The 17,871-nt window shown below is 57.5% G+C and overlaps 1 protein-coding gene across 1 annotated transcript in view; it reads right to left on the bottom strand.

Moving 5' to 3' along the window:
• The window catches only part of SDC3 (syndecan 3), a 38,385-nt gene extending 21,194 nt beyond the window's left edge, over positions 1-17,191 (bottom strand). Inside the window, exons 1-2 of the mRNA XM_084965703.1 lie at positions 17,081-17,191; positions 16,382-16,939 (exon numbers count right to left, since the gene is read on the bottom strand). Coding sequence (XP_084821829.1) covers positions 16,382-16,939; positions 17,081-17,191 — 669 coding nt within the window. The remainder of the gene's footprint in view (positions 1-16,381; positions 16,940-17,080) is intronic.
• Between the last annotated feature and the right edge of the window lie 680 nt (positions 17,192-17,871).

A 17,871-nucleotide genomic window follows, 5' to 3' on the forward strand; every position in this document is an offset into this window, starting at 1 on the left:
ACGCTCCTCTGGTGGGGATGGCAAATGATTCAGCTGCTCTGGAAAACAGTCTAGCAGTTCCTCAAAAGGTTAACCACAGAATTACCATAGGCGCCAATAATTCTAGTCCTAGGATATATATATATATATATATATATATATATATATATATATATATATATCCAAAGGAAGTGAAAACACGTCTGCACGTTTTGTTAAAAGTAGCATCATTCATAACAGCCAAAATATCGATCAGCTTAGAGATGGATAAATAAAAGGCAGTGTATCCATACAATGGAATATTCATCAGCAAGAAAAAGAAATGAGGCACCAATACATGTCACCATGTGGCTGAACCTTGAAAATATTAAGCTAACCGAACGAAGCCAGTCACAAGAGACCACATACTGTATGATTCCACTTATATGAAATGTCCAAACTAGGCAAATCCAGAGGGACAGAAAGTCCATCAGTGACTGCCTGAGGCTGGGTGACGGGGAAGAAATGGGGAGTGGCTGCTAATACGTATCGGTTTCTTTGGGGAGGATAAAAGTGAATAAAATCAGTGATGGTGACACAACTCAATATATTTTAAAAACATGTCATTATGTGCTTTGGATGGGTGGATGATATGATATGTGAGTTAAACCTCAATAAAGCTGTTGTTTAGGTGAAAAAAAGAAGAATGAATGTGCGGTTGAAGCTCAGAAAGGGTGGGAAAGTTGTCTAGGGTCACACAGCAAAGCCTCAATTTAAATACTCAAAGCATTATCCCTGCTTACCCCTTCTCCGAACTCCCAACCAAGGCCCGGGAAGGCCTCCCCAGCCCCTGCCTCCGAAGCACAAACACTGACACTGCAGACCACAAACGGGAGTGACCCAGCCCAGCAAAGGCTACTTTGTCAGGTGGAAGGGGCAGGTTTGGCCCAGAGTGACCCGAGAGAAGAGGAGAGAGAGGCAACTTTAAACTCAGGCTGGCTGCCATCTCCATCACTAGACCCCAGTGTCCCCAGCTCCAGCCCTTAATGGTTCCAAGATGTCCCCACCCAGACCCTCTGTCCACGAGGCTGGCTCCTGGCTGACCTCGGGAAGAGGCTTGAGGATATGTCGCTGCCAGGGAAGGGGTCAGGAGGGAGGCAGGGCCCAAGGGGTGAAGCACATCTTAGTTGCAGACTGCCCCCTCCCCCTGTGGCTGTCTGGGGCAGCCTTGAGGAGAGACATGTCATCAGGGGCCCAACCACCATGCCCTGCCCCGCCTCCCTCCCCTTGGGTCCTGGGCACCAGCCTCCACTCAGCCCAGCCGGCAGCTGCCGAGCCCCAGGCTGGTTTCCGTTCCCTATTCTCTGCACAGAGGCCCATTGGTCCTGAGGGCTGAGCCCAGGCGCCAGCTGCAGGGCCTCTGACAGATGTTCAGTAACCCCAAACCCCAACAAACTGAATCCAGGATCCGGGGGGGGGGGGGGTTGGGTTTTGTTGTTGTGGTTGTGGGTTTTTCGGTTTGCTTTCTAGGGCTGCACCCACGGCACATGGAAGTTCTTTGTTTTTTGTTTGTCTTTTGTCTTTTTAGGGCCGCACCTGCAGCGTATGGAGGTTCCCAGGCTAGGGGTCTAATCGGAGCTATAGCTGACGGCCTACACCACAGCCACAATGCGGGATCTGAGCCACATCTGTGACCTACACCACAGCTCACAGCAATGCTGGATCCTTAACCCACTGAGTGATGCCAGGAATCGAAACAGCAAACTCATGGTTCCTAGTCGGATTTGTTTCCACTGGGCCACAACGGGAACTCCTGACATATGGAAGTTCTGAGGCTAGGGGTCAAATCAGAGCTACAGCAGCTGGCCTGCACTGCAGCCACAGCAACACCACATCAAGCTGCATCTGCAACCTAAGCCGCAGCTTGAGGCAACACCCAGATCCTTAACCCACTGAGCGAGGCCAGGGATCAAACCCACAACCTCATGGATACTAGTTGGGTTCTTAAGCCACTGAGCCACAATGGGAACTCCTAAATCCAGCTTTGAAGCCTGCACCTAGTTCCCTGCATCCAGCCCACCACCTGGGCCAGCTCTGCCATCCCTGTCCACCCACCCAAATCTGGTCACTAAGAGGGGAAGAGACCCCCTCGCAGTTCAGACCACATGGCAGGAGCCACAACAAATGCTGAGGAGGGGAAAGCGAAGGACACACGAGGACCCCCTGGCCCTCAGTCCCAGCTGAGGGTGGAGGGAACCAGAGCAAACCCCAGCCCCACGGCCCCTCCCCAACAGCCTTGCCAGCCTCCCGCAGGTCCAGCAACCCCCGTATCCAACCAGCCCATCCTCAGCCACTGCCCTAGGCTTGGCCCTCCCTGCCGAGTTCAGACAGAGTGCAAACACCCTCAGGGCTTTAGGGACCCTGAGTGGCTGGCCCCCAAGTGCCCTGCAGTCCAGGGATGAGGCATGCCTTCCTCTCCTCACGTCACTCGACCAAAAACTCCTTCAGCTGACCCTTCACCTGACCCTCTGTGGGCTGAACCAGAGGCCCCATCCTGGGCTCTTGTCATCAGAGCCCCAGTCACACCAGCTTGGCTCCCCTGCCCGTAAGGGACTCCACCAGGGCCAGACCCATGCCAGAGCAGGACCTCAGGCTCCAGATGGATGACCCAAGTGGTCTGACCCAGGAACTAGAGCAGACAGGGCTTGTGGGCAAAAGGTATAGGATGGGAAAAACAGGGCTCAAAGATGGACATGTGGGAGTTCCCAATGTGGCTCAGTGGGTTAAGAATCTGACATAGTGTCCATGAGGATGCAAATTCAATCTCTGGCCTCAGAGTGGGTTAAGGATCCATCACTGCCACAAGCTGTGGTGTAGGTCACAAATGTGGCTCGGATCTGGCGATGCTGTGGCTGTGGCACAGGCCAGCAGCTGTGGCTCCAATCCGACCCCTAGCGTGGGAACCTCCATATGCTACAGGTGAGGTCTTAAAAAAAAAAAAAAAAGTGGACAACAGTCAAGGGGCTGTTCCTGGAACCTAGTGTCTTGTTCTCCAAACCCCAGGACAAGGACAGGGTGATGGCTGTCACTTCTGCAGTGATAGAGGCCTCTCGCGATCACTGTCCCCACTAAGACCATCGTTGGTCACCAGCTCTGGGTAGGACAATGTGCTGGATTCTGGGCCAAGTAAACCCAAATTCGCAAAACTACCCTGCAGTGCAGTGGTCACCATCCAGCTTATAGAGGAGAGAGATGAGCTGCCCAAGGTCACCCACCTGACAAGCAGAGGTCAAAGTCAGAGCCCAAATGGGACTGCTGCCCCCACCACCCTTTCCCACTGTTATCACAGCCCCCCCTTACACATACGCATGCACATCCAGAGGTGGGAGGCCAGGCTGGGCTCAGCCTGCACAACCTCGGCACATCTGTACAGTGCCCTGGGTGGCGTGCATGGCCTTCCCTCCCACTGCGTGCTGGGGACAGTTCCGCCTCTGAGCTGTGGCCCATGCTGACCCCTCCCATCAGGAGCAGGACCTGACAGTGTTCTCAACAGGAGCACAAAGGACACTTGGGCGGGACAGTTCTCCAGGCCCTGCCGCCATTTAGCAGCACCCACGTTACTGTGGCAACCAGAAGAGGTCCTGTGCATTTCCAAATGCCCCAGGCGCTGACATCTTCAGCACCCAGCTCAGGCCCCACTTTCTCCTGGAGGGCCCCCCATCCCACCCTTGTCCCAGTGACCCACTCTCCTCCCTGCTCAGGACCCCAAATTCAGCATCTCCTGGTTGGGCCTCATTTTCCAGAAATGCTTCATCCAGAAACAGGGCTCTCAAGAGATCAGAATCCCCAGGACACCTCATAACGAGGACTCTGAGTCAGGGTCCACAGCAGGCAGGTGGTTAAATGAAGGGACTGCCTCCCTTGGCCCCTCTGACCCAGCTGCCCCTTTCCTTGAGGGCACACAGACACACCTTCTCCTCCCCAGCATGACTGCACCCAGGGTTTGGTAAATTACATGGAAGCGAATCTCAGAGGAAGCCACGTTTTGAGTCTGAGGTACCCCTTGGAGGTCAGGCAGAAGATAAAGCGCTGAGTCCCTCAGCACCGCCCCCGCCTTAATCACCTCTAAGGAGGCCAGATGACCAGCTTCCCCGCTGCCCCTTTGGCCTGGGCTCCCTCAACTCCGGGATTAAGAGCGGGGATTAAGGGCGGACACATGCCTGGTAGCTTAGAGCCCCAGCAATGCGTATGTGTGTGCACAAGCAGCCGTGCAGGTGCACACCTGCAAGCACATCCAGGGTGTTTCTGGGCATGCGTGCGGGTGCATTCGTGTGTGTACACCCGCGGGTTGTCTTAGGTGGCTTAGATGCCTGGGTGGGTCTGGGTGTGAGTACAAGGGCTGCATCTCCATGGGATACTCTTGAACCTGGGGGAGTGTGTGTCCCCGTCTTTGGGTGCCTGTGTGAGTTCCACTAAGTACGTGGGTCTCAGGCTCCCCGGGTGTGCACAGGACGGCGTGTGTGCTCAGGCCTGTGTACTCTTTCACATACACACGTGGGTCTGCAAGGGCACACGTTTCTATCTGAGCATCGACCGCCGCCCCCAGGGTAGGAGAGTGTCTCCCAACTTCCATTCTTTTCCCAGGAGCTGCTAATACCCAGTAACCCCAGGTGTTGGGAGCAAGCCCTCGTGAGCTAAAAAAGGAGAGATGGCAATCTGGGGGCTCCCAATCCCCCCAGCCTCACATCAAAGCCACAAAAACAGTCCAAGGCAAAGGAGCAGACCACAAAGGTCTTTCCCTACACAGACCCCAAAGCCCCCACACATCAGCACAGACACACAGCAACACACCACCAAACAGGTGCCTATGCACACAGACCCGGCCCTCACCTGAACCTAAACAGAAACATGGCCTTAGTGCCACACAGGTAAAGAAGATCGCCCTGGCCACAACCACAGCTTTGCAGACCGTCCCAAACAAGCCTCTTGGCTCCCCTGCCTCTTGTGAGATAAGAATTCAGCCAAGCCAGGGCTCAGCTTCCAGAGGCCAGGGAGGGGCCTGCCCTGGGGGGGCTCTTCTGCCTCTCATCATGGGGACTCTGAGCAGCCAAGTTCTGAGTTTGGGTTCCATGTCCTCACTTGAACAGAGAGGCGAGGGGCTGATTTCCTGTGGTTCTCTGCCCTTGAAACTGTACTTCTGGGGGTGGGAGCGGATGAAGGGCATGAGGGGTTCTGGGTCCAAAGAAGCAGTCATGTCATCCTTCTAGCCTTGATCCCAAACACCCCGTTGGCCCTGAAGACCCCTGTCCCCCAGGGAACTCAGGTCCTGGCCCCAGTGAGTCGCAGGCAGGGAGACGGGAGGTTTCCATCAGCCAGGGAGTGAGTGAGGTAGAGGCCTCAGGGGAACAGAGCAGGAGAAGAGAGAGATGAGCATGGGAGGGAAGCAGAGGGAACAGTGAGCAGATGGAGGAGGTGGGCAGGAGGATGGTCGGCGGGGGAGATGGAGGGCAGAGGGGGGGAGATCTCTCATAACCAAGCCTGAGCCTGCGGTAATGAGGCAGGAAGCGCTCTCATGCCCACTGCTCCCCGTTGCCAGCATCCACCCTCCTCTTCTCCGAGCTTGGGGATCACAGAAGCAGGGGGCTGGGGAGCAAGGACAAAGTGTGACAAGAGAACCAGAAGTAAAACAGACTGAGGTGTGAAAGCATGAAAATAAGGCGGCAATGTCCAAACTGAGGGAAATGAAACAAAGTCCTAAGTGTGAAGCTGACCAGGGAGATGATGTAATGGGGGATGAGCTGCTGCAACAACGTATCCAAGTGAGGGCTCCAAGGAGGTAACTCTGCAGGGAGCCAGACACTATGAAAAGATGTAATAGAATTGGGGCTTAGTAAAGAATCCTAGCATGCAGAGGAGCAGTGCCTGGGACACTAGAACAGGGAAGCAGGACAGAAGGGGCCAAAAAAGGGCTCACTGTGCTTGGGAGCTAGGAGGAGAGGCTAGTAAATGATTCCTGGAGGAAGGGGCATTTGTATTGGGTTTTGGAGGATGAATAGGAGTTTGATGGAGAAGGGAAAAATCCATGGGGAAGGAACAACATGGGGTAGACATGAAAGCAAGAGAGATAATGTTCGCTCTGCACGATCTGGCATAGAGTCTTGGGGATGAGAGCAGCAGGTCAGGTCAGGTCAGGAAAGGCTTCCTGGGAGAGGGGTGGGAGCTGGGCCTGTAGTCTGGGCAGAAAGAGACAAGTAGAGAGAAGAAACATGGTACGAGGGATGGTACCCCACCTAGGAGTTAGGAGACATAGCTCTTAGTCCCAGCTCAGCCACCAACCTGCTGTGTTACTTTGGGCAAGCCACTGTACCTCTCTGAGCCTCAATCTCCTCATATGCAAAATTAAAAAAGGCTGAACTACCAGTTGTCGGAAGACCCTCACTATGACTCGCGCTCACTCCTTCGGCTTCAGTCTTCCTTTCAGGACGATGAACACGCTGGATGGAGTGTTTCCAAGGGCACTTCCAGCCTCGGCTGGCCTCAGGCCATGGCCCAACTCAACAGAAAACATGCAGCAGAGAAGACCCGAGTGGAAGCCAAGAGCCCCAGGCCTGGGTCAGGGCTCCCCCACGCAGCCACACTGGCTCACCCAGCAAGACCTGCCTGGGAATTCCCATCGTGGCGTAGTGGTTAACGAACCCGACTAGGAACCATGAGGTTGCGGGTTCGGTTCCTGCCCTTGCTCAGTGGGTTAATGATCTGGCGTTGCCATGAGTTGTGGTGTAGGTTGCAGACGCAGCTCGGATCCCACGTTGCTGTGGCTCTGGCGTAGGCCGGTGGCTACAGCTCTGATTACACCCCTAGCCTGGGAAGCTCCATATGCCATGGGAGCGGCCCAAGAAATAGCAAAAAGACAAAAAAAAAAAAAAAAAAAAAAAAAAGATCTGCCTGGCCTTACATTTATCCTCTCAGGACACCACACTCAACAGTTTGCAGCGCACAGGGTAGCACGGAGCAGCACTTGTGCACCAGATGGGACTGAGGCCAGACTGCTTGGGTTCCAGTCCTGGTAAGGGTGCCACTTACGAGCTCTGTGATCCCAGAGAAGTTTCTTAACCTCTCTGTGCCTCAATTTCCTCTTTGGTAAAATGAAGGTAAAAATGATGCCTCCTTCACAGGGTGGTAAGGATTAAGGGAGTTTTTATATGTTAGACATTTGGCAGCAGATTCTCACACAGGGCAGGCACTCAACAGGCATAATTCAATACAAACAGTATCACATCCCCTTGGGGCAGCGTGGGGCTGCACCTGCTTTACAGACCAACATCCTCTGCCTTGACAAGGGAAGCCACTGTCTTGGTTTGGACTCAAAGCCCACCTCAGGAGTCACTGGGGTCTCCCATGCGGAGGCCCTGTCGTGTTCAACTGTTCAGCCCCCTAACACCCTGTGGCACAGGCCAGGCACCCAGGAGGTGCCCAGTGAATGTCTGTTAAATGCAAGAAGCAATACACCCTCCTTAGAAACAGCAGCCTCTTCAACACTGGCTCCTCCACCCCAAAGGGAGGCTTGTTCCCACCTCTGCACATGGCTCTCCTTCCCCAGCAAGGAAGTGTTACTTTTAGCATCTCTTCAGCTCCCCGACACATCAGGGCCTTTCCCACCTCTGAGCTTTCATCCACCCTGATCCCTCTATCAATGTGCTGCCCTCCTTCAAGGCTTGGTATAAATGACACCTCTTCCATGGAGCCCTCTGTGATTCCCCCAAGCCCAAAGCAATCTCTTTTTCTCTAGACTCACTCCCTCAGCCCCTCTCCTAACTAGGAGCTCCCTGAGGTCAGGGACCAGCTTGAGCCCCCTCGGGGTTCCTAGGGCTCAGCACAGGCCAGACACAGAGGGGAACATCAGGAAATGGCAGCTGAAGTGACTGGCAGGGAGCAGCAGAGTAGGGATAAGAACCCAGGAAACCAGACTCACAGCCCAGCCTCCAGTCGGCCCGGATCATGTCCCAGAGGCTGGGGAGGAAGGCAATGGGCAAGGAAAGAAACCCTTCCCAGCCCAGCCCAGGAGGAAGCATACCCAGGGCACCTGAAGGAAGCAAGCCTCCCGCCCTGTCCCCAGCCTGGCAGGCCTGCCCTTCCCTCCCAGCTGGGCTCCCCCAGGTCAGGCCCTGCCCTCTCTGGCCTCTGATGGTTCTTCAGATGTGAAGACTGGGAGGGCCTCTGGGCCACGCAGTCCCACTTCCCCACCTTACAGATGCGGAAGTAGAGGCTGGGAGGGTGGGGTGGGCAGCCTCCCACGGTCACTTGACAAGCCTGGAGCAGACCCACCTCTGAAATGCAAGGATCCTGGGGGGAGTGTAATAGTTAGAGTAAGTAAAATAAAAGCAACTGCACCACAGCAGCTTCCTCTTAACTAGCTGCCCCTCTCCCAATACCGCCCCTCACTTGGATACCCTGTTGCAGCGCTCCAGCCTGGTGAACGAGACATTACTGGCCCATTTGACCAGCTGCTTGCTGACTGCCTCGCCTGGAGGATGCTGCTTAAGCTCTCAGGTCTCTGTTGTGCCATCTGTAAAATGGGTAACAATACTCACTTCCTAGGCTCCCTAAGAACGGAGGTAAAACACGTAAGCACTTGGAACTGTGCCAGGTCGCAACACGCACCCTGTAAGGACTGGCCATTATCACCACCATCATCATGCCTGGCTCCCCAACAAGGGAGCGACTTCGGGGCGGGAACCAGGTAGAAGGCAGCTGCAGACACCCCCACCCCACCCTCAATGGCAGCCTGACCATGAGGAGGTGGCGGGAAAGGGCATATGGACATGGGCGCCCACCCTGGCGGTGCACCCTGGAGAGGGTGGCGGTACATGGGTCCTGCCAGCCTCCCCGAGAAGCAAGAATATGCTTCCCCTGCTCTCAGTATAAGAGCCCCCACCTATCCAGGAGCCTTGCCTGCTCAGCCCCCACACAGCCCCCCACACCCCAGCCCAGGGAGGGAGACAGGCCTAATGAGCCACCCACAGCCCCCTGGTGCCCGCAATCGAATTGGCAATCAGTTTGCTGCAATTAGATTTCCCAGATCTTGCTGGTGATTGATTCTAAATTACCCTTATTAAAGTCTGGGCTGTGAGCAGAGCTTGCGGGGAGGGAGCAGGCTGGGTGGGGCTTGGCTGGCAGGGCAGGTGGTACAGAGGCTGACCCTAGGGTGAAGCAAGCCCATGGGCCGTCCCAGAACCAAGATTTAGGCCCTAATCACATTCTCCCTCACTCCCACCCCTCAGATTCCTTCACACCCCACCAAGCCCCCCACCCTCCTTCTCAGCTTGAAGGGGTGTGATGACAAGGGTGGTCATGGGACAGACAGAACCCAGAGTAGGTGAAAAGTAACTGAACACCCAGCTCCACCAGTGCCCAGCTGCGTGAGCTCTGGCAGGTGGCTTAACATCTCTGAGCCTTTTTCTTATTTTTAGGGTTGCACTCTTAGCAGATGGAATTTCCCAGGCTAGGGGTTGAATTGGAGCTGTGGCCACCAGCCTACGCCACAGTCACAGCAATGTGGGATCCGAGCTGGGTCTATGACCTACACCACCGCTCACAGCAACACCAGATCCTTAACCCATTGAGCAAGGCCAGGGATCAAACCCACATCTTCATGGATACTCGTCAGGTTCATTGCTGCTGAGCCAAAACGGGAACTCCCGAGCCTTCTTCTAAATGAGCGGAATGCCACCAGGGTCAGAAGGCTCAGTGAGGCCACCTAAGGCTGGCGTAGAGTCCCCAATCCTTGGGCAAGGCCCGGGGCCACCTCCAGGCTTCAGGATTTCCACCTGTGAGATGGTAGGCTGTGGGGCCAATCACCTCTGAGGTCCTTTGCAAACATCAGCAGTCACGTCCTCTGGGCCAGGACCTGTGTGATGAAGGGAACACAGCCGAGATACTTCCTAGGTGGGAGGCAAACAGAAAGAGCCCAGTGCCACAAAGTCCTGAGTGAATACCACAAACAGCAAGGTCTCTCTGGGGTTCCAGGACTGGAAGGGCCTGAAGAGTCATCAAGTCCCATCTTCTGCCTCCAGACTGGCCGCCAACTGCTCCAAGAAACCAAATTCCCTGTGAACTTCATACCATGCGGCACTGGAAAGTGCTGCCTCTGATCTGGCCCCAATCCTGCCTGCTGCAAATGGGAGTCCTCGCCCAAATTCTCCCTTTTAGCGTCACCCCACCCCCACCCCCAGGGTTCTGCTCTGGGTCATCCGAAATCATTCAAACTTGGTCTCCACATTCTCCAAAGGAAAACCTTATCTCCGCCCCCCCTAAAAGCAATTCCTCCGTGAGCCTGGGAACAGAAGAGCAAAGCCAAAGCAAGTAAATGGGGGAAATCACTATTTGTGGGAGCAGCCCACTCTGTATTGGGCACTTTATTTTCTTGTGTTGTTCCTTCTCAAAGAACTCTGAGGCAGAAGTATTCTTTGCTCATTTTAAAGAGGAGACTGAGGCTCAGAGAGGTAAAGTAAACTTGCCAAGATCACACAGCAGGATATTGACAGAACCAGGACTGCAACCCTGGTCCACTTGGTTGTGGGGCCCCTGCTCCTTCTGCTGCCTCAAACTGCACCCTCAGGTTTGGAGACCCCAAAATAGAGAAAGTGCCAGCACCCAGGCGGGGCCTCGGAGTTGGGGTGGTGGGGGAAAGAAGGCAGCCCTCGGCCAGTTGGGGGGGGCCTGGAGGTTGTAAGGCCCTCTCCACCTGGTATAAAAGGCCGGCACAGGCATTCCCTGCCCTCCACCCTCAGCCGCCAGGTAGGGAAGGGGCCGGATCATTTGTCAGGGGCCACCCTCACCCCATCCCCCAGCTGGGCCCTCAGCCACCACTGCTCAGACTCCCCCTGTAATCGCGGCTTCCTGTTTGGCGCTGGGATGCGGCCTGGTCAGTGGGGGAGGGGAGGGGCCACCCCGCTGGCCAGGGCCTGCTCTGGAGGAAGGGGGGCCGGAAGTGAAGGCTACTCGGCCTCCTGGAATCCTGGGACGCTGGGAGCCAAGGCCAGGGGAGCGGGTGTCTGTCAAGAGATACACCCCTAGGTGGTCCAGGACCAGCCCAGACCCTGCTCCCTGCTCAAAGGGGCACACGGGGTGAGCAAGGGATTGGGCCCTGGGGCAGCTCCTAGATCCAGCCACCCTGCACCCTCCCCCCCTCCGCCCCCAACACAAAAATCACAGGGCTCCGAGCGGCTGGGCTGGAGCCCAGAGCCACAGGGCCTCTGTCCCTCCCAGACGTGGTGACCACACCTTGGCACTCAGACCACAGGCCCACCCCACGCAGGCCCCCCTCCCCGGTGCCTCCCAGCCCATGGGCACACGCCTTGGACTTAGCAGGACTCTGCTGGCCTCACTGTCCCCCTAATTCATTGCCACAGGAGAGAACGTAAAGCCCCAGCATGGGCTCCAAGGTTCCCGTCCTGGCTTCTCGCCTGCCTTCATTCGCTTCCTCATTCATTCATTCGCACCATTCAGTTCTGGGCCAGGCATAAAGGGGGCCTTATGGGTTCTGCAAAGAGCAAGGCAACCACAGAGCCTCCACAAAGGCGCTCGTGGTCTATCAGGAACGTATTCTGACACCTCTCCTGACTGCTGTGTGCCCTCCCCTAAGTCACTCCTCCTCTGAGCCTGTCACTCAGGCTAGAGAGCAGCTGAGGCACAGTGGGGCCAGGACTCAGGCCGGGAGGTAGACTGGGGTGGCAGGGAGGTAGACTGGGGCTCTGCACAACTTTCTAGGGGTCAGGAGGAAAGGCAGGCCTGGTCGCCTATGCAAAGAGTGCACCCCAGTGCTGGGGGCATCCAGCGTATGTCCAGGGGGGATGGTGACTTTTTGACCCCTCTCACCCTGCGGTTCTGAACATTTCCCCTCTCCTGTGCTATATACTCCCAGGACCCAGACCCAGGCCCCGCCCGCCCCATCTTGTCCGCAGCCCTCCACAATTTATAAAGCTCGCCCTTGCTCCAGCCCCAACGACCCCAGAATACCCCAGAATAGCTCGTTTGCAGATGACAGGGCCTTGGGAGGTGGTGCAGGAGCAAGGGCTCTGGGGACAGGCCCCAGGCAAGCCCTTCCCCACATCTGCCACAGCACAGCATCACCCACCTCCACGGCTAGGGTGAGAATTAAATGAAAAAAGACATGGGACACGCCTGTCCCAGAGCCTGGCAATGAGCAGGCATTCATGAAACAGGTAATGTGGGCATAATGGGGGACGGGAGCAGGGGTAGGGAAGATCCAAAGTACCCCGCCCAGGATCGCACAGCAAGAGAGGGTGAAATGAGGGCTGCCGTCCGGTTCTATTAGCCCGCCAGGCCCTGGCTCAATCCAGCTCTGCCACTTTCCAGCTGTGTGACTTTGGGCAAGTCATTTAACCTCTCTGTACCTCAGTTTTCCTCATCAGTAACACCTCCAAAGACGTTCTAACAGTCTCCATCTCCAAAGCCGACCATGAGGATTAAATGAGCCAATACACTTAAAGCGCTCAGTGGGCAGCGCTCTCGGCAAGCAGGAGCTGCTCTTTGTATTATTAAGCCCTCAGAGGTGTGGAAGCTGCCTCCCAAATCCTGGCCTCAGCCGCTGCCAGGCTCACTACCTCCCATCCCCAAGATGCCTGTGTCTGGTCCCGCCTTCAGGAATCCTATTGCAGCCCCTTCTAGAAGGACCCCTCCCCCTCCCCCAGGCAGCTTTGGGGGGTTGGTCCCAGCTAATGGGAGGGGCCGGAGAAGGCCTGCAGCAGGCCCTGGCTTCTGGGGGAAGCTCTGCCTCAACCCTCCCCGCTTCACAAAGCCCTCTCACCCACCCCACTGCTACCCCAGCATTTTCCAGATCTTAAGCTGAAGCTGCCCCTGCCCCAGTGCTGCCCTGGGGCCTCCTGGGCCCCCATGGGGTGGGACCAGCCATTTATCTTCAAAAGGCCAAAGTGCTTTTTCTCCAGCAGTGCTCAACTCCACAAGAGGGAACAAGAAACAAACGGAATTCACGGTGGGGGCACTGCACTGCTCCCTAGGGAGTGGGAGGCACCAGTTCCAGTCCCAGCTCCATCATGAGACTGTTGTAACTCCCAGGTAACAGTTCTATAAGCCAAGAATTTGTCCCCCGTTGACAGGTAAGAAAGCTGAGGCGCAGAGCAGGCTACAGCTTGCTCAGTATCACGTGGCAACCATTTGTATAGCTTAAGCTTAAAACCTCCTCCTCCAGGAAGCCCTCCCTGATACTTCCAGGCTCCCTCCTGCAAAGTCCCCAGCTCCTGACAGCTCACCACTGGCAGGCTGTGCTCAGTCCACCCAAGGAGCTCATTTTCTCATCACAACATCCCTGTGAGACTCCACTGTTATTGTCCCCATCTTACAGATGAGCAAGTTGAAAGAACAGCCCCTTAGCCAAAGCCTCTGCCCCTGGAGCCCCTGCTACCTTGAGTACTAAACAGCAATGGATCCCTAGGGTACCCCTGTGCCAGGGCCTAGTCTGAAGCAGCCCATGGATCCCCAACATTTAATTTTTACAGTGAGGACAACCTTGCCCTGCCAACCCAATGTCCCCAGTCAACCAGAATATCAGAGGGGAGAGGAATAGAGTTCCCGGATGCTTGAAATCCTGGAGGTGGGGAGGGAGCAGGAACCACCAGGCCTAGGGCTGGGGCTTCAAAAGAACCCCTTGATTGATTTCCCCCCCCTCATGGTCTCTCACCGTTCCCTTCCCCTCCCCACCCTGACCACATTCCCAATCACAGAATGGCAACCTTCTAAAAGAACAAGAAATCAGCATTACTGTGTGTTTACTATGTGCCAGGCACCGTACTAAGAGCTTTACATATTAACCCCAGTCTCTCTCCATCTTACAGAGACGGCAAATGAAGGCACCAGAGAGGTTAAATAACTTTCTCAAGGTCACACAGCCACAAAGTAGTCAACCTCCATCACTGAGAATTGGAACAAGACTAAGAAACACCTAAATCCCTTTTGGTCCTGAGCATCTAAAGAACATGCTTCAAAGCTAACATTTCCAGAATCCTCATACTCTGAGTCTCTCTGGGTGGTGACTTAGGTACAGAAAGTGAAGGGGCCCTGAAGGTAGATGTCCCTCAGAGTTGCACACACCCCCCAACCCACCATCTGCAGCATGAATGAGACCTACCGCCCCTGCTGAGGCCACCCTGCAAGCTGACCCCCCGACCTCCCTTTCAAGCTGGTGGGCAGACCTTAGGGTCACGCGGCCCCTCCTCTGCCCTGAGCCAGCCACTGCCCATCCCAGCGATGTCCTTAGGGGCCCCCGTGCCATGGAGGCCAGTCCTGGAGCCTTGTTGGTGGAGCTCCTCTGGTCTAATCTCCGTCCCTCCTGCCGCAGGCATCACCCTCTTCCTCTGGCATTGGCACCCCAGGCCACCAGGCACCACCCATTAACCCCTGCCTCCCAGACCAGTCAAGGTGACGTCCCTCCTGGGCAGCCAGGAGAGGGACTCCCCCACCTCATCTGGAGCCCCGCCCCGCCTCTCCTCCGAGTCAAGCCCGCCATCTCCGCTGCCAGGCCCAGACCCTGGGGGGTTTGCTTTATCTGCCACCCAGCACTGGATGCGAACCACACCCATTCTACCTTGGCCTCAGATCCAGGGGCACCCTGCCTTATCGAGGACTTTCACCTCAAGGGTGCTCATTTACTTCCTTCCACCGCCTCGTGGGACAGGGATTATGAGCCTTGCTTTACGGATGAAGAACAGTTGGATGAAGAACAGTTATCCAGCGAGGGACGCGACTTGCCAGAGGTCACACAGCTCCGGGTTCCCGCTGGGCTGCGGCATCTGAAGCATGGTGTCCTAGGCCGGCTGTCATGCATCTCTACACCAAACATTGACTGAGCCCCTCCTGTGAGTGACCACACACATCATCTCATTTAATCTCTCAGGAGGTGTCAGGAGCCCCATTGCGCAGGGAAGACAATGGAGGCTTAGAGAGGTGAGACAACTTGTCCAAGGTCACACCACGGATCAGGGGCAGGAGCAGGATTTGAACCCAAGGCTGTGTGAATTCCAAGTCTTTGATTTCCAAGATGGTCTTCCAGAAGTGAGGTTGAGCAAGTGGCCCAGCTGCTAGGATGGGCTGGGTCTCCCTGCCCACCCACCCTCCCCCGGACCTCGGCTGACCCTACCTGGGGGAGACCCGGGGAAGAGGCACCCAGCCCACCAGGCCCGGTACTCAGCTTGGCATTCAGCACTCCCCCATCCCCCACTCACAGCCTCCACATGGGGAGGGCTGGGGAGTAGTAGCCTGTGTGTCTGAGAAGCAACCTCTGAGCCCCTGCCTGACCTCCTCCCATTTTACAGATTGGCCCCAAGAGACTTGCAGGAGGAGACCAGGCACCTGGGGGTTGCCTGAAAGGCCTGTGTCCCTCTCAGCCTGGGAAAAGGGGGACAGGCGCAGCTCCCAGAACCAACCAAGGGAATTGGACAGTTCATGACCAGGCTTGGCTCCTGATATGTGCCTATGGGGAACTCACTTGGGACCTGGGTCCCTGAAAGGGGAGGAGGTGGCCTTTCCTCCCTATTGCTGCCTCCTCCTCCTGCTTCCCCTGATGGAGCTGGGACTGAGCTCAACTCCAACGCTGCTGCGGTCACTCAAAGGGACACTCAGGGGTCACCTCATACATACATATTCATCCCTACCTGCATACAATCAGCCCCTCAAGGGTGCACGCTCCATGCACGGGGTCACCCATGCACCTGCCTGCACACATATGCACACGCGTGCGCGCACACACACTCCCATGGGTCAGAGCACACACCCACCACAGTCTCTCCTCCACACACACTCACCCTTTGCCGGCACACATGGCATGGCCAACAGTCCCCATCCTCATCCCTTGCACACACCGTTCACAATGGGTCACCCTGACACGACCACACGCAGGTAGGGCAAGGGGGCCCCCACCCATGGTGGCAGACTCGTCCTCTTGCCTCATCCTTCGCCCATGCACACCCCACAGGTCCCAGCACCCTCCACGGAGGTGGCCACACACGCGGCCACCCTCACCCACCCCCTCAGGTCACCTTCACACAAATCACCCTCCGCCCCTCCCCTTCCCCTCTCGCAGCGACCCTCGGAGGGAGGAACAGAACGCGACCCTCCCCCCACCTGGGGAAAGGACCCGATTCCCTAAAAGTGGCCACGATCCGGGCACACCCACGAAGCCAAGCCACGTCCTCTCAAACCCGAGACACGCCCAGCGCGGCCTCGCGCCCAGACCCCAGCCCGGACCCGCCGCCGCCCGCGGGGAAGGGTCCCGCCGGCGGGGAAACGGGCCCGCAATGAGGCGCGGGCGGCCAGCCGCCGGGTCCCCCCCACCCCGCCAAGGCCGGCGTGGGGCGCGAGCCAGGGCGCAAGAACCGGCGGCACTCACCCCCGCGGCGCGCCCCGCCAGCAGCAGCAGCAGCAGCGGAGGCAGGAGCAGCCCGCGGGCCCCGGGCCCGGCCGCAGCCCCGGCCCCGGCGCCAGCCCCGTGGGCGGCCCCGGCGCGGTGCGGCGGCCCCGGCTTCATGGCGGCGACGGCGGCGGCGGCGGCAGCGGGCGGGCGCCTTTGTTCCCGAGGCGGCGGCTCGGCGGCGGCGGCGGCGGCGGCGCGGCCCGGCGGCTGGCCCGGCGCGCTCTCGGTCGGGGCTCCGGCTCGGCGGCCCGGCTCCGCCCGGCAGCTCCGCGCCCACGGCCGCCGCGCCCGCAGGAAGCGTGCGCCGCCGCCGGGCCGCCCCCAGCGCGGGGGGCGGGGCGGGGAGGGGCGGGGCCGGCCGCCGAGCGCCCCCCCCGCCCGCCGCCGCCGCCGGGGTCCTCGCGCGTCCCGCACGCGCCCGGCCGCCGCGGGATGGGCGGGGGAACCTGCGACCCGAGCCGGGCGGCCGGCCTCGCCGAGCCTCGCTGGGGCGACCGGGTCCGGCAGCGCGCGCCTCCGCGAGCCGTCGCGGGCCTCGGAGGGGAAGGACCCCAGATGGGGAGGCGAGAGACGACCTGGCTCGTTGGAGGGTCTGGGTAGCTGGGTAGCATCTGCGTGACCATTAGCAGCCTCCCGCTAAGGGCGTGATTCACCGGGTCTCCCAGGACCCATCACCCTCCCGCCCCCAAGCTGGTCCACAGAGGAGGCCAGAGGTCTTCCACTGGCTCCACTGGCTTTGATGTCTGCAGGACACACGAAAGGGCTGCGGGACCTCAGAGTTGGCATGGCTTCTTCCTCAGTCTCCCCTTACACATGAGGGTGTTGATTTCTGCCCCCTGTCACTGGGTGGGCAGACCTGGCCTGATGTCCCTACCCCACCAGCTGTGTGACTTCAGGCTGGCGCCCCCGGCTCCCTGAGACTCAGATTCCTCACGGTAGGATGCAGAACCCCTACTCCCAGGGCAAATGCGGTGTGAAAAATATGTCCCAGATTGGGTGTGCCCTGCCCCACGGTCTCCCCCTACTCCAAGAGTGGCCACTTCTTTGTTGCCTTTATCCCCTCTTGCCCTACCCCGTCATACACTTCATTTACCCATTAGGGTCTCTACCATGAGCACATGAACCCCAGGAGGGCAGGGGTTTGAGTCGACTTGTTTAGTGCTGTGTCCCCAACACTAGCACAGGGGCTGGTGTGTGGCAGTGGCTCAGTACAAATTGGTTGACTCCATGAATGTGTTTCCCCCTCACTCCCAGCCATTCACTGGGTGGTGGTGGTGGGGGGGATTATTTATTAAGCTCTGAGTCACCAGGCATGGCACCAAGGGCTTTACGTGGGTTATCTCACCACATTCTCTGAGCACCCCCACCAAGTAGGTGCTGTCAGTGTCTCCCTTTCGTAGATGGGAAACCCTGGCCAGAGAGGGGAGGTTATTTGCTAACGGTGGCAAGTTGGAGGTCTTTGCCCT

This window comes from Sus scrofa, chromosome 6 (assembly GCF_054392235.1).
Source record: "Sus scrofa isolate SSC_HxYL_T2T_F1_AM1 chromosome 6, Sscrofa_HxYL_maternal_Yorkshire_Landrace_v2.0, whole genome shotgun sequence".
In the NCBI taxonomy this organism is placed as follows: Eukaryota; Metazoa; Chordata; class Mammalia; order Artiodactyla; family Suidae; genus Sus; species Sus scrofa.